A 22,177-nucleotide genomic window follows, 5' to 3' on the forward strand; every position below is an offset into this window, starting at 1 on the left:
AGAATACTGGAGTGCGTTGCCATTTTCTTCTCCAGGGGATCTTCCCCACCTAGGGATAGAATCTGCGTCTCCTACATTGGCAGGCAGATTCTTCACCACTGAGCCACCAGGGAATAACTAATATTCTTTAGGAGGAAGTGTTTCAAAAGGTTTGTGAAAAGCTGCCAATCACTTTATAACTTCTGTGTTTGTATTTAATCTTGGAAGGGCTTTTAATTCAGTTAGAAGGAAAAGATATATTTTGGTAAACATGAAGAAAAAAGATTTAAGATAAAGGTACTTAATTAAACTTAAGCTTTTGATTGGTATAGAATTTCTTTAAATCTTATGCTAATTATATATAATTTAAAAATATAGCTCACAATTATTGGGCTTTGTGCCTTTGTATCTTCTTAGTAAAGAATTCTAAAAAGCTAAAAACAGTTATATTACTACTACATTTATTTAGAATTTTTTATTAAATATCTTGTTATTATACCACTGGAATACCATGGTGTGAAAATTCTAGAGAATAAAGAAGAATACGATGAAAAGTGTTTAGAGCAGGGAACAATATATTAATCTTTTTCCTTAAGACCTCTGTAAGATTTATACATAAAATGTGAATATTTTTTCTTCTATTTCCCTGTATATCAATGTTACTAACATATCCAGCAGTTATGCCATAATTACCTTATGATGAGTTTTAAAGGAACAGATTGCCTGCTTTAGAACAAAGTTATTTTTTTGAGATATGTATTTATATATCTGTTTTTTAATTTTTCTTTTAGAATTGTAGAAGAATATCATGACTTATATACATTACAAAGAGAAAGGATGGAGAGTGATATTAAACAGTTAATGGCGGAAAGAGATATCTGGAGCTCAGCTACGTATGAATTATCTGTAAAGGTTGTTTCATCTGAAATCAACTTCCTTTTTGGCTAGATAAAGTTTCATTTTATAATTTTCAATAATCTAGACAAAAATTTTGTTTTATTTTAAAATTTTTATTGAAGTATACTTGATTTACAATGTTGTATTTAATTTCTGCCATACAGCAAAGTGACTCAGTTATACCTATATAGACATTCTTTTTTCATCTTCTTGTCCATTATGGTTTATCACAGGATATTGAATAGAGCTGCCTATGCTATACAGTATAGGACATTATTGTTTATCTGTCCTATATATAATAGTTTGCATTTGCTAATTCCAAACTCCCAATCCTTCCCAGCCTGACTCTCTTTCTCCCTTGGCAACCACATATCTTTTCTCTATATCTCTGAGTCTATTTTTGTTTTGTAGATATGTTTATTTGTGTTTATTTTAATTCCACATGTAAGTGATATCATGTTACTTGTCTTTGCTTCTGACTTCACTTAGTACTATAATCTCTGAAAGGGAAAGGGAAAGTCACTCAGTTGTAATTCTCCAGGCCAGAATACTGGAGTGGGTAGCTATTCCCTTCTCCAGGGAATCTTCCCAACCCAGGGATTGAACCCGGGTCTCCTGCATTGCAGACTGATTCTTTACCAGCTGAGCCACCAGGGAAACCCAAGAATACTGGAGTGTGTAGCCTATCTCTTTGCCAGCGGATCTTCCCAACCCAGGAATCAAACTGGGGTCTCCTGCATGGCAGGCGGATTCTTTACCAGCTGAGCTACCAGGGAAGCCCTTGATAATCTCTAGGTCCATCCGTGTTGCTGCAAATGGCATTATTTCATTCTTTTTAATGACTAAGTAATATTTCATTATGTGTGTGTGTATATATATATATATATATGTATACATACCACATCTTCATAAAAATTTTTGTTAATTTTTATTTTTAAAAAATTAATTTGTATTGGAATATAGTTAATTTGTAATGTTGTGTTAGTTCTGCTGTACAGCAAAGTGAATAAGTTATATGTATACCTATATCCACTTTTTTAAAAATCCTATTCCAATATGGGTCATTGCAAGTTATCTGTCTTATATGTATTAGTGTGTATATATCAGTCTCAATGTCTCAATTTATCCCTTCCATCCCCTCTTTCCTCCTTGGTAACCATATTTGTTTTCTACATCTGTGACTCTATTTCTATTTGTAGATTGGTTCTTTTGTACACTTTTTTTTTTTTTAGATTCCACATATGAACCTCATGTGATACTTGTCTTTGTTTGACTTGCTTCACTTGGTATGACAATTTCTAGGTCCATTCATGTTGCTGCAAATGGCATTTCCTTCTTTTTAATGGCTGAGTAATATCCCAGTGTGTATATGTGTTTGTGTGTGTATTTGTGTATGTGTGTGTTTGTGTGTATGTGTGTGTGTGTTTGTGTGCATGTGTATGTGTGTGGTTGTGTGCATGTGTGTGTGTATGTGTGTTTGTGTGTGTGTGTATGTGTGTGTGTTTGTGTGCATGTGTGTGTGTGTATGTGTGTATGTGTGTGTGTGTGTGTGTGTACCACATCTTCTTTATCCATTCATCTATCATTGGACATTTAGGTTGTTTTCATGTAGACAAAATCTTTAGAAATGAAGATATATATTTAATTGATGAATAATGCAACTATTCTATTATAAACCTTGAAAAGGAAAAGTTGTATTTTTTTCTCTTGTTTCTTCTCTACTGGGTACCTGCCTATTGCCCAATTAAGGGCTCTTTTTCACCAGAACCTATGAGTATGAGCAGGTATTCTATTTCTGTTGTTTGTGAATGTGTTAAAACTTTCAACTTTAATTAGATATTAATAAACTAGCGAAAGTGGCTCTTTTTTTAAAATGATGTAACTGTATTACGATCACTGGATAAGTCACTTTGGTTCTATTATTTAATACTTTGGTACCCAAGATGACAACTGAATTGAAATATGGCAGCCTGTAGACGATGACAAGATGCTTTAGGAAAATATTATAGCAATGTCCCACAATACAGTATTCAGTGTTTCCTGGTTGATTGCCTAATGTCACATCTGGAAATTACAATATTAACAGAAAATTATGATGCTAAACACATTCAAAATGTTTTCCCACTTTCCTCTGGAATAGTCAGATCTCATCTCTGACATGAAAGTTCTATTCTGATGCAGAACTTTAAAAGAGACATTGATATGTCCAGAGAAACAATTCTGACAGTAGGTATATGATATAAGAAACAAACCTGTAAAAGAAACAGACTCACAGATAGAAATGAACTAGTGGTTACCAGTGAGGAGAGCGAAAGGGGGAGGGGCAAGGTAGGGGCAGGGAATTGAAGTATGAACTAATATGTATAGAAAAATAAGCCACAGTTCAGTTCAGTTCAGTCGCTCAGTCGTGTCCGACTCTTTGCGACCCCATGAATCGCAGCACGCCAGGCCTCCCTGTCCATCACCAACTCCAGGAGTTCACTCAGACTCACGTCCATCAAGTCGATGATGCCACCCAGCCATCTCATCCTTTGTCGACCCCTTCTCCTCCTGCCCCATGAGTCAACTCTTTGAGTGAGGTGGCCAGAGTACTGGAGTTTCAGCTTTAGCATCGTTCTTTCCAAAGAACACTCAGGACCGATCTCCTTTAGAATGGACTGGTTGGAACCACAAGAATATATCATATAGCACAAAGAATATTGTCAATATTTTAGAATAACTACAAATGGAATATAACCTTTAAAAATTGTCAGTCACTATGTTGTACACTGAAACATGTAATATTATACATCAGTTCAGTTCAGTTGCTCAGTTGTGTCCGACTCTTTGCGACCCCATGGACTGCAGCACTCCAGGCCTCCCTGTCCATCACCAACTCCCAGAGTTTACTCACACTCGTGTCCATTGAGTAGGTGATGCCATCCAACCATTTCATCCTCTGTCGTCCCCTTCTCCGGCCTTCAATCTTTCCCAGCATCAGGGTCTCAATTATATGTTAATTTAAAAGAAAAAAGAAACAAATCTGGGAACTAGTATGTTCAGTGGGAGAAAAAAAACAAGGGAGTTACCTCATCTAGAAGTATTTAAACAGTAGAGAACTAACTGACCATGGATAAGAGATTCCTATAGAAGAATACCTTGAACTAGTAGGGTTTTGTATTAGATCATCACGCTTGCTCCTTGGAAGAATAGGTATGACAAACCTAGACAGTGTATTAAAAAGCAGAGACATCACTTTGCCAACAAAGGTCCATCTAGTCAAAGCAATGGTTTTTCCAGTAGTCGTGTATGAATGTGAGAGTTGGACCATAAAGAAGGTTGAGGGCCGAAGAATTGATGCTTTCGAACTGTGGTGCTGGAGAAGACTCTTAAAAGTCCCTTGGACTGCAAGGAGATCCAACCAGTCCATCCTAAAGGAAATCAACCCTGAATGTTCATTGAAGGACTGATGCTGAAAATGAAGCTCCAGTACTTTGGCCACCTGATGTGAAAAACTGACTCATTTGAAAAGACCCTGATGCTGGGAAAAACTGAGGGCAAAAGGAGAGCAGGGGGTGACAGAGGATGAGATGGTTGGATGGCATCACTGACTCAATGGACATGAGTTTGAGCAAACTCAGAAAGATAGTGATGGACAGGGAAGCCTGGTGTGCTGCAGTTCATGGGGTTGCAGAGTCGAACACAACTTAAGTGACTGAACAACAAGAACAATAGGAAATAACAGCTATAATGTCAACTCCCTGAAAATAAGGACTATGTCTCTTTTGTTCACCGTTATATACACAGTATCTTGAATAGTCAGTTATTCATTGAATGACTTTATAATTGATTTAGTATATCAGTGGTTCTCAAAGTGTGGTCCACAGACCCCGTTGTGCGGTCAAAAGGAGTTTCATTGTAACACTGTTGATATTTGCCTTTTTCACTCTCATTCTCGTGTGAATGTACAGTGGATTTTTCTTGAAGCTACATGGTATGGGATATTACAACAGATTGAATTCAAAAACAAATGAAAATACAGCCCTATTATATTAAGGAAACGTTAAGAGATTTGTAAAATGTGAAACTGTATGTTCTTTTCAAGTTTTTGTTTTAGAAAACATAGTTATTTTTCAGAAAAAACTTAAAAATATAGTGGGTTTATTAATGTTTATGTGAATTAACAAATGTATATTTTAAATAATTTCAGTTAATTTCCAAAGCAATAAACAGCAGTTTATATAATCCATGTAAATAAAAGCTCTTTGGTGTTCTCAGTAATTTTTAAAAGTGTAAAGGAGTTTTGAGATAAAATTGTTTGAGAGCCTCTGCTGTATACCATGTTCAATTTGGTTCCAGTTCAGTAGTGTAAGAAAACATGGATTTGTGATTCAAATTAGTTCATGATTTAAAAAAGAAGTTGTAATCGAATTAATGATTCAATGAAAAATTGATAATGTGAAATTGGTTTGGGTTTAATAAATTACAATGGTTTGTTAATGTTTTAGGTTCCTAATTTTAGTACTTTCTAAAAATAGGTAATTGAAAGAAATAAAGTCCTGTTGGCTAAAAGACTTTACCTCAATGAAAAAAGCTGGAATAATTATACTAAGCATTTCATCGTACTGCTATCATCTAAGGTAAAGCTCGATTCACTTGAGTCATGGAAAAAGAGACTTCACCTATTGAGGGTTGAAACTGCAAGAAGCCTTTGTTAGTTTATAGATTAAATTTTAAATATAGTTTATATTTGTGCTTTATTGGGGGCAGAATGAAAAACCTAAGGAAAAGTGAATAAAGGCTCTTCTTTTTATTTGTCTTCTGATTCAAGCAACTTCAGTAATTTATCTAAGTTAACACTGTAGATGTTACTTACAGAGTTATAGTGCTTAAACAAAAATTTAACTATGTTCATTGAAATAATCGGATTATTGATGTATTCTATGCAATCTGATGGGCAAATTCAGGGAGCACATTAGGTTGCAAAGAAAGGAAGTGACATTTAGTATGTTTCTAGAGTCAAATCATTTACACTAGTCAATTAGTTTAATTCTTACAACAATCCTGTGAGATATATATTAGGGTCTTTATTTTTTGAAAAAGAAAAATTAATCTGAAATTAAATAATATCCCCCAAGCCAATAAATGACTAGGATTTACATTTCGTTCTGTTTAACTTTGAAATTCCTGTTTTTTCGAATGTACTGCCCAGCCTGCCAAGTCCTGTGAGGAAACTGGGCTCATATTGCAAAGGAAAAAAATCTTGATTCTAATTTTTTTTTTTTTTTACTGTGGAAAAATTCACCACCAAAGGGACTATATAATAGCATCACTGATATTTTGAAAGAGGAATATCTGTTCAATTTTTGGATCCATTTTCTATGAATGTCTCTAGTATTAACAGTATTAATAATGGCCTGGTGCATGCTAGTAAGTATTTGTTACATGGATAAACGAGTAAGTGGTTCAATTCCATGCATTTTATCTAGGACACATCAGACCTTGCACTATTGCAGAAGTTGACACAGAAATGGAAAATTTTAGTGAATAAATTTCAACAGGAAGTGGAGCGAAATGAAGAGGCTACAAGGGAGAGATTGCAAAGCGTGAAGGACGGCCTTGTCAAATGGCAGCAGTTCTTCAGAAATAATTCGTGGGTCTTCAAGAATCTTGTTTTTCTGATTATATGACATCATGTTTGATAACTCAGTCCAGATCTTTCTCTCTATATATCTCATTTCTCTTTTACCCTGTAATTACTCTGACATTGATTTTAGTGGGGTAACCAGCTGGCCTTACAAGGGCACAATTCTTCTAGGAGCCTGAATGGTCTTACATCATATTGATCATACTGATCCCTGTACCAAACTGCTGTTGCTTCCATTGAAATCCAACTCTTTCTTTTCTTTACTCTCTTTTTAAAATGAAGTCAACATAATGTCTGTTGGCACACTTCATATGCGGATCCATCTGCAAATTCTGCAGCATAGTGCATGTGCAGAGAAGTGGAATCAATGACTGGCAGTTACTAGGAGGTTGGTTTTGATTGGATATCATACTTTGTAACAGAAATTTTTCAATGGAAGAAGCTGCCTATAAAGTAGTGAAGTGGAGGCTGGTTGACTAAATCATAGCCAAGGTTAGTGGGAATCTATACTTTAAATGCAGGCTGCACTCGATGTTTTGTAAAGTTTTGGTTTTTTTTTTTTTTAACTTTAAGATGCTTTGTCTGTTGAGGAAACACATTTAGGTACTATTTCCATGTCAAACTGAGAAGAGTAGTTTCAGTTTTTCATATCCTCTAAGTACTCTTGCCTGGAAAATCCCTTGGACAGAGGAGCCTGGTGGGCTGCAGTCCATGGGGTCGCTAAGAGTCAGACACGACTGAGCGACTTCACTTTCACTTTTCACTTTCATGCATTGGAGAAGGAAATGGCAACCCACTCCAGTGTTCTTGCCTGGAGAATCCCAGGGACGGGGGAGCCTGGTGGGCTGCCGTCTATGGGGTTGCACAGAGTCGACACGACTGAAGTGACTTAGCAGCAGCAGCAGCAAGAGGTGTTCCAGTTAGTAGATTGGGAAGTGGCAGCCGAAGCTGGTATATATCCAAGCTGGTTGCTGCTGCCATTGCGCAACTCCTCCTGCTTGTTGACTCTCAGCTGGGAGAGGAGACCGGTGGCAATGGCTTTCTTCTCCTTTCTTCTCAGGAACAACTTTGATAGCTTTCTTCTTGTGGGGCTTCAAAAGATACTAAAGGAAACCCTTTTTTATTTTTTAACCAGAAGTTGGGGCTCCTAGCCTAAATGTTGAGTCTTAATTATTCTTTAGGCTTCCTTTCTCTGTATATATTGCTTTGGCCGCTGTGTTCAGCAGGAATTATTCCTATGATGACCTAATTTTGGACGTTGAGGACCCAGAGGCTACCCTTCTAATACTGTCATGGCTTCTGACCCTGTAACTTGCTTCCTCAGGTCTGATTATGATCTGAATTTATATTGTATTTGTCAATTTAAAAATGAATGCCCGTGAGGGAGAGGCTGAACCTGGAAGGCATTTGGGAAAATCATTAGGGAGAAGTATATTATTAATTGTTATATTATGTGTGGATTCATGATTTTCTTTGTTTATATCTTGTCCTGAGACCACACTCTTGCTCTTTTTCCTTCTTTCAGTGAAAAAGACATTTTATCCCCCCATAAACAAAAGACACTTGAATCAATCGTTCCAGACTTCAAGCAGTGGCTAACGGTAAGACTTTCTAGTAAACAACTTGGTAATCAAAATGCTGTTTGCAAACTTGTCACTCCTTACCTACAACTGAATCATATCTCATCCTTTAAAAATGCCGTACTAGGTTTTATGAATGACAAGGAAAACATTAAAACTCCAGAGGCTTTAAAAGTACTCTTAAATATTCTGTTCTCAGTTCTGTTTTTTAGATTTTTGGGTCAAATAAAATTAGGTTGTCAGTAAAAAGATTAGGAAAAGATACTTGGGTGGCAATTAAGGTAGTTCTGATTCTCTCATCTAATTGTCAGACATAAACAACATCCGTGCCTCTCATGTGCCTGGCTTTTGTCTTAAGGACACGTTGGACTTTCAAAATTAATAACATCTTTTTACAAATTGTGGTAAAATATACATAACATAAACTTACCATTTACATCATTTTTATGTACAGGTCAGTAGCCTTAAGTACATTCCCTTTGCTGTGCAACCATGACCGCCATCCATGTCCAGAACGTTTTCATCTTCCTGAACTGAAATTGTTCCTGTTAAACAGTAACTTCCCATTTCCTCCTCCCTCCAGCCCCTGGCAACCACCATTCTACTTTGTCTTTATAAATTGACTACTCTAGGCACCTCATATAAATGAAATCATGTAGAATTAATCCTTTTGTGACTGACTTATTCTCTTCAGCATACTACCCACAAGGTTTATCCACATTGCAGCATTTATCAGAATTTGCTGCTTTCTTAAGGTTGAATAATATTCCATTGTATATATAGAACACACTTTGTTTATTAATAATGTCTTTTTAAAGTAACATTTTCAAACTTTGAAAATAGGTTTCATTTTGCTAGTCAAATTGCTATCCTGTTACAGTAGTCTGGTAAGGAAAATATAATATTCAGTTTAGTTCAGTCACTCAGTTGTGTCCGACCCTTTGCCACCCCATGAATCACAGCATGCCAGGCCTCCCTGTCCATCACCAACTCCCGAAGTCTACCCAAACCCGTGTCCATTGAGTCGGTGATGCCATTCATCCATCTCATCCTCTGTCGTCCCCTTCTCCTCCTGCCCTCAATCTTTCCCAGCATCAGGGTCTTTTCAAATGAGTCAGCTCTTCGCATCAGGTAGCCAAAGAATTCCTCCAAATGTTAACATCAAACTCATGACCTAATGAAATCTCATCCAATCCCAAGAAACCATTTTCTTTTCTTTTGGAATGATTTGAGCAGAATTGAAAATGTTTGTTGTCATACATACAGTATAGTTAGTTTAGCGACTTATTTTTTTTTTTTTTTTTTTTGCTGACAAAACAAGAGATTTTATTGGGAAAGGGCACCCGGGTGGAGAGCAGTAGGGTAAGGGAACCCAGGAGAACAGCTCTGCCACTTGGCTCGCAGTCTCCAGTTTTATGATGTTGGGGTTAATTTCTGGATTCTCTTTAGCCAATCATTCTGACTCAGAGTCCTTCCTGGAGGTGCACTCCTTGTTCAGCCAAGATGGATGCAAGAGAAAAGGATTCTGGGAGGTGGTCAGACATGTGGTGTCTCCTTTTGACCTTTCCTGAACTCTTCCTGTTGGTGATGGCTTATTAGTTCCATGTTCCTTACCAGGACCTCCTGTTGTAAAGCAACTCATGCAGATGGTTACTATGGTGCCTGGCCAGGGTGGGCAGTTTTAGTCAGTTTGTTTCCCCTAACAGAAGGAACCTAGATATTCCTGGGAAATTTGACTTTCGCCTGCTACTTCATAAGTGAGAGGTCAGCAAGTTGGTACAAATAATTAGACCAGCGACTTACATTTTTTAAATGTTCATCTGTTTGACATTGCATAGATAAAACTGAAAAAATCATGCTTCTTTTTTTTAGTAGAAATAGTAGTAATTTTCATTCATTAACTTGTCAGGCTGAAGGTGCTTTCCATATGTTATTATACTTTTTCTTCATTGTATCCACCGGAGGCAGGTTCTGTAATCCCCCATCTTCCAGATGTGGAAATTGAAGATTAGAAATGTTAAGTAACTTGCCTTAGTTACCTATAAATGATAAATGGCCGAGTCTGTCTCTTAATTGCTCTGCTACAATGCTTTCCAATACTGGTTGCTAATAAGTGTGGGTGATTTGTTTACACTGTCTGAGTCTTGGAATAATGGCAAACTTTATATATAAATTGTAACTTATTTTTTTGACAAATACTTATTGATATTTCAGGTATATCACTTGTACTTCGGGTTAAACAAACGAAAACTTATACATTCTAGGAACTTTCCCAGTATAGTGGGGATCATATAAACAGAAATATTACATCCTTATCAAAGCAAATAGTGATTAAACATGCTCAGCTCTCTGAGGCTTAATTGCCTCTCACTAATATTTTTACCTACATAGGATTGAATATAATTATTTCATCCTGGTAAACTATGGGTTATCTTATAGAGTATCAAAATTAAATTCATTTTAATTTTGATAATAGAATGTATGTCATATGAGGAAATGATATGACAAATAAGATATATAACTCCAGAATATTTGGGAGTCACCTGAGTAGACTTTGATGAAATCATTAGTGAATAATGTACTAATTTCCTCATCCCCCTTTCGCTCTCCAGATGTTGACTGAAGACAGAGACAAATTTTCTGGGGATCTTCTAGTGTCAAAATACGATTCTCTCAAGATTATTAAACGGTTACAGGAAAATTGGACAGATATTGGGCTTGGGATATTTGGTCGCCATAAAAGTATGGAGGGAAATATACCACCAGAGCAGAAGCTCATGGAGGAAATTTTGAAAAATATAGCAAGACTCTACAAAGAATTTGAAATAAGAATAAATGGGGATAATGGTAAGGAAAAAACCAATGGTAATGATAATTAGATGGCTTGAAAGTATAAAGCATTTTAATACTAATTATTAGTTTCAATACAATTAATATTGAAAATCAAAATAATACATTTAGTTTTAAAAATCAAGCAAAATAAAGCACTAAGTATCACTTTATTGAGACATAATTCATTACAATGCATCTATTTAAATATATCATTTGATGAGTTTAATGTGGCTCAGATGGTAAAGCATCTACCTGCAATGCAGGAGACCAGGTTTGCTCCCTGGATTGGGAAGATTCCCTGGAGAAGGAAATGGCAACCAACTCCAGTACTCTGGCCTGGAAAAATCCTGTGGACAGAGAAGCCTGGTAGGCTACAGTCCATGGGGTTGCAAAGAGTTTCACTTTCAGTGTATTCATAAACATGTGCAACGAGGTAGTAAATGGTTTAAAATAAATGAAGTCATTTATTAACAAGTCATTTTGAAAACTCCTAAAAGATTACTGATGAAGGCAGTGAAAATATTTTCATCAAGGACAAGAAAAAGTTGGTTTTTTAAAAAATTATTTCTCTTTATATATCTTTGAAGTGGGAGTATTTTCATTTCTTATTTTGCAAATGAGTTTAGACAAAGGTAATCCCAGGGACAGAGGAGCCTGGTTGGCTACAATCCATGGGGTTACAAGAGTCAGACACGACTTAGAGACTAAACCACCACCACCACCATTTGTTTGGAAAGGGTATTCTGCCGTGATGTCACAGTGAATCAATCAAAGATTAGGATCTAGACTTGCTTCTTATTCAGACCAAAACTCGGAGAAGGCAATGGCAACCCACTCCAGTACTCTTGCCTGGAAAATCCCAGGGATGGCAGAGCCTGGTGCGCTGCTTTCTTTGGGGTCTCACAAAGTTGGACACGACTGAAGTGACTTAGCAGCAGCAGCAGCAGACCAAAACTATATGTAAACCTGAACAATGGATGAGGAGCCTGGTAGGCTGCAGTCCATTGGGTTGCGAAGAGTCGGACACGACTGAGCAACTTCACTTTCACTTTTCACTTTTCACTTTCATGCATTGGAGAAGGAAATGGCAACCCACTCCAGTGTTCTTGCCTGGAGAATCCCAGGGATGGCAGAGCCTGGTGGGCTGCTGTCTTTGGGGTCTCACAGAGTTGGACACGACTGAAGTGACTTAGCAGCAGCAGCAGCAGACCAAAACTATATGTAAACCTGAACAAAGAGCTAAAAAATGACTCAAGAACTATTATCGGTTCTTGTTTCTGTTTTAACTATCCTGTAATCATGAAGAAGCTGTTTTTCATCATTGTCTTCTTAACAGGATAACTCAGTAAATTAATGCCTTTAACAGAAACTGTAGTTCATGGTTTCTGTGTTTAATGCATTTTATTGTCTACCAAGAAGATAAGACAAAGTAAAAACTATCATCAATAAAAATAGTCCATCAGTTAGAAAAGTACTGATTAGATAGTTTTTATTCACTAAATATTTGTTTAGGAGCTACTCTTTGCAAGATTCTCTGCTAGGCAAGCTGTAGAGTAATAAGAAACTAAAAGAAGACATGCCCCTACCCATTGTGCTGCTAAGTCACTTGAGTCGTGTCCGACTCTGTGTGACCCCATAGACGGCAGCCCACCAGGCTCCCCCGTCCCTGGGATTCTCCAGGCAAGAACACTGGAGTGGGTTGCCATTTCCTTCTCCAGCGCATGAAAGTGAAAAGTGAAAGTGAAGTCACTCAGTCGTGTCTGACCCTCAGCGACCCCATGGACTGCAGCCTACCAGGCTCCTCCATCCATGGGATTTTCCAGGCAAAAGTACTGGAGTAGGGTGCCATTGCCTTTTCCGCCCTACCCATTAGGATCTCGTAATTTATTATTGAAATAGTAGACTTACAACTACTTCCGAAAGTTAATGATTTTCTCACTTTTCCAGGTACCTCTAAAATTCTCCCAACTTTGATTAGTTCTTTTGAATTCTGTTCTTTCAAGTTGGAAAGCCTCCTGGAGTTTCCTGACCTGCTTCTTGAAGAATGGGAGGGACTTAATGAAAAAATTAATGAGATGAAGTCTCAGTTGGATTCATCGTTATACATTATTGGCACTGTTCCGCAGTACATAGATATGGATTCTGGCCTGTAAGTTTTCATAGCTATCTGCTGGGGAGAAAGGAGTCCCCATTTCTCAGTACTTAGCCTCAATAATGGGTATTTGGGATCAAATGAGAAACCTTGACATCCTGTTCCTCCCAGGAAGAAAGCCATCTGACTGGGGGCTGGAGGGTGAGAGAATGTAAGGTCTACATTATTCACGACTGGCTAATGTGAGGTGAGGTTAGGAAGGTTGTCAGTGAGTAGCCTTTCTACCAAATATCTCAGGGCTTTGATTCACCTTCCTCTGAGTTCTCAAACAATTATCCACGCCAAAGTTTACTAGGCCCAGCCAAATGAAATTCTTTCTTTTATCTCATATTTACTTTTATACTCTTAAGTAAGTCACTTACCTTTATTTTACTTGCTTTTCCCTTCAGGGAACTACAAACACATATATTTAACATGGTTCAACAGTGGCTTTTGAAGATAGGCGGTGAGATTAACAATGGTAACATGGAACTTCAGCGCCAAGTATGTACTTGCAGGAATTTATTAGATTGTTTTTTGCCTTGGCTGCGAGTTTTCTTCCAGGGAAAAACCAAGTCATGGCTAATTGAAGTAGGAGATTGGGAGGGCAAAATGGGAACTTACATAATTACTCAAATGATTTTCAGTGGATTTTTAAATGAGGTATGTTACTGCATTTGGAATGAAGTTTCAGCAATGATCAAAAGTTTTTGAGATCTAGTTATTATCTTTTCTCTTTACTCAGTATACTGAAAAAAATTTTCCCTCAATAGTGTTAATCATTTTAAGGATTTATGTTGGTGCCCTTGACTAGCTGAAGGGCTGACAGAAATGTGTTTCTAGGAAGAAAGACAAAATGCTACGATACAATTGGTTTATAGTTATTAGAATAGGGACTTGCCCTGCCATTCTGAGGAACTGAACCTGTGGACTTCTTAACTATCACAACATGAAGTAGTAATTTCCGATGGATGTCTTAGTTTATTATATTTACTCCCACTTCCTAGTCTTAATTATAATCTAAATTTACACAGGAGACTCTTATTATAAGTAAGTATAATATGCAAATATTTGATGTTACAAAATTGGTAAAATGAATTTAGCTAATTTTAATATTGCTTAAATTAGGAATTTGAAAGGCAGAGATCAGTGTGTTATATGGGAATGCTACTTATGAAGCATTATATCAGCCTGTGAGCATGTTGTAAATATAGAAACACCAAGAGTTGAGGAGCAAATATGTTAAGACTGGAAATATGGATACAGGGGATCACCAGACCCATGAGAAATTTCTGATTTAGAACACAACCAGAAGTAAGAAGAAAAAGGGTAGGAGAGTGCCTGTCACATAGTGAGACTCAATAAATATTTCTTTGAAGTAAGAAAGGACATTCCAACATTGCTAATGTTTTATGGTGTTGCTACATTAACACCTTCTTTGATGAGATACTCAGTTTACTATTGGGGATTATCTCTGGGGAATCATAGTCTCAATTTTTAATATTATGGAATTCAGTTTTTATAATATAGGATTATTTAGAAAGTACCTTTATATACTTCTCCATACATCTCCATTTTGATGCTATAAGATTATAATGTAGTTAAACTGAATATAAAACTTGCAAGATTATATATTTCTCAAGAAATTGTATATATCCATATTAATCTATATTAATTGGTATAAGTATTTAAAAATGGAAAATTTTTATCTTTATTTCATTCACCATTCATTTTTCTTTCTGATCCACTTTCTTCCAGATATTTTTTGTTTGTTTTTTTCTTTATATCTTTACTTCATCTAATCTATGCTGCTTGGCAGTAAAACCGATCTTCAAAGATTTTTTACTGTGTATCTCTATCAGCAAAAAATCATTGAACAATTCATTTCTAACTTACATGTGAGACTTACTCTATTGACTTTTTTTCTACATTGTAAAATATATATGACTAGTCAAAAGAGATGAGATGAATAATATTTTTAAATTATTTTTAGTAATGATTTTTAAAAAAACTGATGTGATCAAACAGGCTTCATAATTTTTTTTATAAGCACAGGTTAATGCTTAGTGACAAAGCCATCTGAAGGTCTGCTTCTAAGTTCAGTTTACTTTGTTACTTTTTTTTTAAAGGACTGTCATTGCTAAAATAATAGCTTGCAAAGAAGCGATCCAAATTGAAGAAATTCATTATAGTAAAATTTTCCATCTGCCATAATGTCAGTCAGTTGTTTTTATAAACATGAGACAATGCAGCATTTCTTTTTTTAAACAAAAGATTGGCAATCAATTGAAACACTTTATTTGTAAGATTTTAAAACAATTAGAAACTTATTTCCAGATTTTCAAGTATATGAATTTGAGAGTTTTAAAAAGTGAGCCATATATCATTTTCAGCAACAAAATCAAACCAAGATGGAAATCCTTCCAACTGTCCATTTTCAAAATGACTGCTCTATAGCATAAATTTATTTTGTGTGGGTGCAGTTAAATCACTTCACTTGTGTCCGATTCTTTGTGATGCTGTGGATCATAGCCCACCAGGCTCCTCTGTCCATGGGATTCTCCAGGCAAGAATACTGGAGTGGGTTGCCATGCCCTCCTGCAGGGGATCTTCCTGACCTAGGGATTGAACCCTCATCTCCTACACTGGCAGGCAGGTTCTTTACCACTAGTGCCACCTGGGAAGCCCAAATTTCTTTCACTCATTGTTAACATCAATTTTATATATTAAAAATAATTTTGGCCGTGCCATGAGGCATGGGGAATTTTAGTTCCCCAACCAGGGATCAAACCTGTGCCCCTTGCTTTGAAAGAATAGAGTCTCAACCACTGGACCAGGGAAATCCCAACATCAATTATATTTTGAAGGGTTGAATTGTGATTTTTTTTTTTTAATATCAGCTAGGAGATGGCTGTTTTGCCACTTGTCATCCCTGAAAAGATCAGTAAATTTGAAACAAGCGTGCCTTTTTATAAAACACTTCATCTTAAAATTTCTCCTAAGAATTTGGTATCCGAATCACAATAAATCTGGTTTATTATAAAAATCATTTTCACTCTCCATCTAATTAAAGAGAATGATTCCGTATCTTTGTGAAAGTAAAAGATATTCTTCTGTGTTTAATTTATTCTAATTTTAAATTCATCTGTGAAGTATTGCATGACCTTGTTTCTGTCATTTAGTCTCTTTAATATGGGTTTGAAATGAAGATAACAAATATGACTGTTTATTTCATAAGCATGCTTTAAGGACTTATTAATATTTTATGTAAGCAAAAATGACAGTATCATTCAGGCCATTGATGTATGAAAGAAAAGTTTAGAGAATTAATTCTCTAAGAAGAATTAGTGTAGTTGAGAAGCAACAGGGTTTTTGTGGGGAAAATATCTTTGACTTGTGAAAGGTAGTAGTCATTTTAACTCTTTCTCAGGAAGAGTTGCCCTTCCCCTAACTCTGCTGCTACTGCTGCTGCTGCTAAGTCACTTCAGTCATGTCCGACTCTGTGCGACCCCATAGATGGCAGCCCACCAGGCCCCGCCGTCCCTGGGATTCTCCAAGCAAGAACACTGGAGTGGCTTTGGGATTCTCCAAGCAAGAACACTGGAGTGGCTTGCCATTTCCTCCTCCAATGCATGAAAGTGAAAAGTGAAAGTGAAGTCGCTCAGTCGTGTCCGACTCTTAGCGACCCCATGGACTGCAGCCTAGCAGGCTCCTCCGTCCATGGGATTTTCCAGGCAAGAGTACTGGAGTGGGGTGCCCCCTAACTCTGGTCCTCACTAAATCCCCTGATGGGCTTGATTTGATTGAAGGGTTGGATTGAGTAGATTAGATTCATTAGTTTGGTTTGACTGATTTAATTTGTATCAGCTCCTCACTAAAGCCTATGGTCCTCAGTAAGGCCTGACACTGTTCCTCACAAAGACCTGACTCTGATCTAAGGATTTAATCGATTGGATTGATGTGATAATTGATTCGTTACAAAACAGTTCTATTTTAAACTTTATATGGTTTTTGCTGTTTGATTTAAGTGGGTCATTTATATTATAATCTTTTTTTTTTTTTTTTAACAGATGGATGAATTGCATATACCCATGATCCAGTGGATGGTAAATTTGCTGATTTTAATGATACCTGACTTTCCTGATCCAGATATTCTCATAAGTCTGGAGAATAGTGCTGAAAAACGTGACCTCGGAATTGCCAAGTTAGAGCTAGATGCAATGGCCCTGGCAAAAAAGTTGTCCCAATATTCCAGCTATTTGAGCAGGTGAAACTATCTGGTTATTGTATTATTTCTGTTGAAAATTAAACATGGCATAAAGCAGAGGAAAAATCAACTATACTCCAATAAAAATTGAAAAAAAAAAGCAGAGGAGAGAAGGGCAGTTAGTAGTAGCAATAAGGGATTGTTTTAAAACCCTGAAAGAAGTACTAGGTCAGTTTTTAAGCTAGCTTCAACACTGTCCTGTTGGAATGTGAAATTTTGGTGTTTTCTTAATTACTTTAGAATTCCTTTGAAAACAGTGTTAGCATAAGCAGGATAGGAAGTGTATATGTATGTGGGAGTGAGAAGTAAAACAAAAAACAACAACAAACCAAACCAGCTGCATAAATAAATTACAGTTTTGCACCTATTGTGGGGGGAGTAAGTGTAATTTGCATATGTAATTCCATGCAAAATTGAATGTATACTTTTATATGTTTTACTAAACACCAACCAAAACATATTTTAAAAAAGCAAAAAGTGAGGAGCTTTCCTGGTGGTCCAGTGGCTAAGACTCTGAGCTCTCATTGCCAGAGGCTTGGGTTTGATCCCTGGTCAGGATCTAAGACCTGTGTCTTAGGTCCTGTGGTCAGGAACTAAAACCCAATGCAGACAAATAAATTTTTTTAAAAAGAGGGGAAAAGCCTTATATCTGAAAAGCTCGAAGATTCCCATCGAACGAAGAAGATGTCTATAAAACTGTACTTTATTAACTAGGAAGCATACTGTCACTATGATTACTTCAGATTTGGGAAGTTGCTTTTACAATTTAGCCAGTTTTGCCTTCATTTCCGTTCAGTGTTGCCAATGGTTGAACATGACTTGAATGGAGGGGAGGAGGAGGATAGGACTGAGAAACTGAGCAAGAAACAAATTATTCTGTGGTCAATCAGTAGCTTAATTATTATGGTAAACTTCCACTGTATTTGGATTTATAAGAGAAACCAGCAATAAAAAGGTGATGCTCTGTATGTGTGTGTGTGTGTGTGTGGTTTTTTTTTTTTTTTCAGTTGTTGCAAAGAGCTGGTAGTAGCTATGGCTGTGAATAAAGCAAGTCACTTAGAAAAAAATCCTGATAAGGAGCTTAATGAACTGGAGAAGATGAAGGTAATAACTCTATACTCCCCTTACTTTTGCTTTGTTTGTTTTAAGTAGACTTTTTGGGCATAATTGCTTTACAACAAACTGCACATACTTAAATGTGCAGTTTGATAATTTCTAAAATGTACATACACTTGTAAAATAATCACTATGATTGAAAAAGGAGCATATCCAACAAGCTCAAAGTTTCCTTGTACCCCTTTATAATCTCTCCTTACAGCCTTGTCCTGTCCCAGGCAACGTCTGATCCACTTTCTAACCTCAAAGATGAGTTTTCAAGTTTTAGAATTTATATCAATTGAATCATACAGAATATATACATTTCTTTGTCTGACTTCTTTGACCAAGCAGAATTATTTTTAGATTTGCACTGTTGCTTTTGTCAAAATGGCTTTTTAGTGCTGAGCAGTATCTCATTGAATGGAAATACACCATTTATCAACCATTCTTTGCTGATGAACGTTTGAATTATTTCCATTTTTTTATTATTACAAGTAAAGCTTCAATGGATATGCACATACATATGCACCGCTTTCATTTGTCTTAAATAAGTATCTAGAAATGGTTAGGTCATATGGCTTGCGTTTGTAGCTTTTTGAGAAACTGTCTTCTACGTTCCTGCCAGCAGTATATGAATGTTCCAGTTGTTTCACACCCTCACCAAAATTTGATTCAGACAGTGATTTCAATTTTAGACATTCCAGTAAGTGGCTCGTGGCATGCCATTGTAGTTTTAATTTGCATTTCCTTCATGATCAGTGATGTTGAACATCTTTTCATGGGATTATTTGGCATTGCATCTCCTTTGGTGAAAGGTACAAAGCTGCCAAGAGGGTAGATCTTAAAAGTTATCACAAGAAAAAAAAATGTAACTATTTGAGGTAATAGATGTTAACTGAATTTGTTGTGGTAATCATTTTGCAATACATACATATATCAAATCATTATGTTGTACATATTAAACATGTGCAGTGTTATACATCAAGTATATATCAGTAAAACTGGAAAAGTGCTAAAAAAATACAATTGTTTTATAATTTGGTTACTGGTTACTTGATATGTTTAAGTCGTTACAAGTGAAATAAAATTAATAAACTGTTCATGGAAAAAAGGCAAAATATCTGCTCAAATCTTTGGCCTTTTATTATTGGTTTGTTTTGTTATCATTGAATTTGAAAGTATATTATATATTCTGGATAAAAGTCCTTTATCAGATGTGTGATTTAGAAATATTTTCTCTCAGTCTGTGACTTCCTTTTCTTCTCTTAACAATGTCTTTGAAAAAGGGGAACTTCTTAACTGATGAAGTCCAATCTATCATTTTTTTTCTTTTATGGGTCTTCTTTTGGTATTGTTATCTAAGAAAAATTTTGTATAGTAACATCTGAAGATTTATAGTTTTAAGCTTTGTGGGTTCAGATCTGTGACCCATTTTGAATGACCCGTTTTTTTCTTTTCTGGTGCCAGATATGGGTTGAAGTTCACTTTTTGGCATTTGAATATCCAGTTGTTTAGCACCGTGTGTTGAAAAAAACTACCCTTTCTCTATTCAGAAGCCTTTTCATCTTTTTAAAAATCTGGAGGGCACAGCAGCCCACTCTAGTGTTCTTGCCCGGAGAATCCCCATGGACAGAGGAGCCAGCAGGCTACAGTCCATAGGGTCCCAGAGAGTCAGACACGACTGAGCGACTAAGCACAGCACATTGATCGTATATATGGATATTATTCTGGATATTCTACTATGTTCTATTATCTGTATGTCAACATTGTCACCATTATCAATTTTGTTTTGATTGCTATAGTTTTATAATATTCTGAGATTAGTAATGTAAATCCTCCAAATTTGTTCTTTTTCAAGATTGCCCAGGCTATTCTAGGTCCTTTGCTTTCCATATGTGAAGTTCTTAGAATTAGCTTATCAATGTTTCCAAAGAAACCTATTAGGATTTTTCTTATGATTACATTTTATCTATTGATTAATTTGTGGAGAACTGATATCCTAACAGTATTGAGTCTTTGGGCCTGTGAAAATTATATATCTCTTCATTTACTTAAGTTCTTTATTTCTTTCAGCAAAGTTTTGTAGTTTTCAGTATATAGGTCTTTGTAAGGTTTATTCCTATGTATTTTATATTTTGGTACTGTTACAAATTATATTATTCTGTAATTTCAATTTCTTATTATTCTTTTGTAACAGAATTATCATTGATTTTTAAAATTTTTGATTTTATTGGAGTATAGTTGATTTACAATGTTGTGTTAGTTTCAGGTGTACAGCAAAGTGATTCAGTCATGCATATACATGTATTCATTCTTTTTAGGTGTTTGTTTATGTATTTTTGGCTGTGCCGGGTCCATGTTGCTGCACACACAAGCCTTCTCTAGTCGTGGAGAGCAGAGCTGCTACTCCTTGTTGTGCACAGGCTTCTCATTGTGGTGGCTTCCCTTGCTGCAGAGCTCAGGTACTAGGCATGCGGGATTCAGTAGTTGTGGTGCCATGGACTTAGTTGCTCCGTGACACATGAGATCTTCCCAGATCAGGGACTAAACCCATGTCCCCTGCTTTAGCAGGCAGATTGTTATCCACTGGACCACCAGGAAGTCCCTATTCTTCCTTTTTAGATTCTTTTTTCTTATAGGTGATCACAGAATATTGAGTAGAGTTCCCTGAGCTCTATAGGATGTCCTTGTTCATTATCTATCTTGTATATAATAGTTTGGGTATGTTCATCCCAAGCTCTTGATTTATCCCTTCCCCCCATGTTTTCCCCTTTGGTAAGCTTGTTTTTGATATCTTTAAGACTTTCTGTTTTGTAAAAGTTCATTTGTATCATTTTTTAAGAATGATTAAAAAATTTTTTTTTAATTAGATTGCACATATGAGTGATATGATATTTATCATTCTCTATCTGGCTTCACTTAGTATGATAATCTCTAGGTCCTTCCATGTTGCTGCAAATGTCAGTAATTCATTCTTTTTATGACTGAGTACTGTTCTGTTATATGTGTGTATATATATATGTATCACATCTTTATTCCTCTGTTTATGGGCATTTAGGTTGCTTCCATGTCTAGGCTATTGAGCACAGTGCTACAATGAGCATTGTATCATGATTTTTAAAATATATTTATTTCATATCTTGTGACCTTACTGAACTCACTTATCCCTGCTAAGAAGTTTTTTTTTTTTACCCTAGATTCCTTAGAATTTTCTATGTACATAATTATATCATCTGCAGATAAGGGCAGTTTTATTTATTTCTTTCTAGTTTACCTGCCTTTAATTTCTTCTTCTTGACTTCTTGACTAACTAGAGTCTCCAGTACCAGACTGAGTAAAAGTGGTGAGAACAGACATCCTTGTTATAGTTTGGGGGAAAGTATTTATCCTGTCGTCTTTAAGTATAATGGAAGGATGGAAGGTGTAGGCTTTTCCTAGGTGTCCTTTATCATATTGATGAAGCTTTATTTTTATTCCATGTTTGTTAAAAATCTTTTTAGAGTCAGGAGTGAATGTTGAATGTTGGATTTTATCAAATCCTTTTTCTGCCTCTACTGAGACAGTCGATGAGTTGTCTTTTTTAGTCTTTTAACATGACCACTAACATTGATTGATGTTTTATTATTTATCTATTTATGACTGTGCTGGGTCTTCATTGTGTGCGTGGACTTTCTCTAGTTGCAGCGCACAGGCTGCTTTGGTGGAGCACAGGCTTTAGGACACACAGGGTCAGTAGCAGTGCTTGGGTTCTCTAGTTGTGCATGGGT

General features: G+C 36.2%; 1 protein-coding gene across 1 annotated transcript in view; it reads left to right on the plus strand.

Moving 5' to 3' along the window:
* The window catches only part of AXDND1 (axonemal dynein light chain domain containing 1), a 78,981-nt gene that overhangs the window by 28,512 nt on the left and 28,292 nt on the right, over nt 1-22,177 (plus strand). Inside the window, exons 12-20 of the mRNA XM_027565459.1 lie at nt 771-891; nt 5,394-5,495; nt 6,345-6,508; nt 8,028-8,103; nt 10,695-10,929; nt 12,862-13,063; nt 13,456-13,549; nt 17,116-17,312; nt 18,320-18,416. Of these exons, the coding sequence (XP_027421260.1) occupies nt 771-891; nt 5,394-5,495; nt 6,345-6,508; nt 8,028-8,103; nt 10,695-10,929; nt 12,862-13,063; nt 13,456-13,549; nt 17,116-17,312; nt 18,320-18,416 (1,288 nt within the window). The remainder of the gene's footprint in view (nt 1-770; nt 892-5,393; nt 5,496-6,344; nt 6,509-8,027; nt 8,104-10,694; nt 10,930-12,861; nt 13,064-13,455; nt 13,550-17,115; nt 17,313-18,319; nt 18,417-22,177) is intronic.

This window comes from Bos indicus x Bos taurus, chromosome 16, assembly GCF_003369695.1.
Source record: "Bos indicus x Bos taurus breed Angus x Brahman F1 hybrid chromosome 16, Bos_hybrid_MaternalHap_v2.0, whole genome shotgun sequence".
Lineage (NCBI taxonomy): Eukaryota > Metazoa > Chordata > Mammalia > Artiodactyla > Bovidae > Bos > Bos indicus x Bos taurus.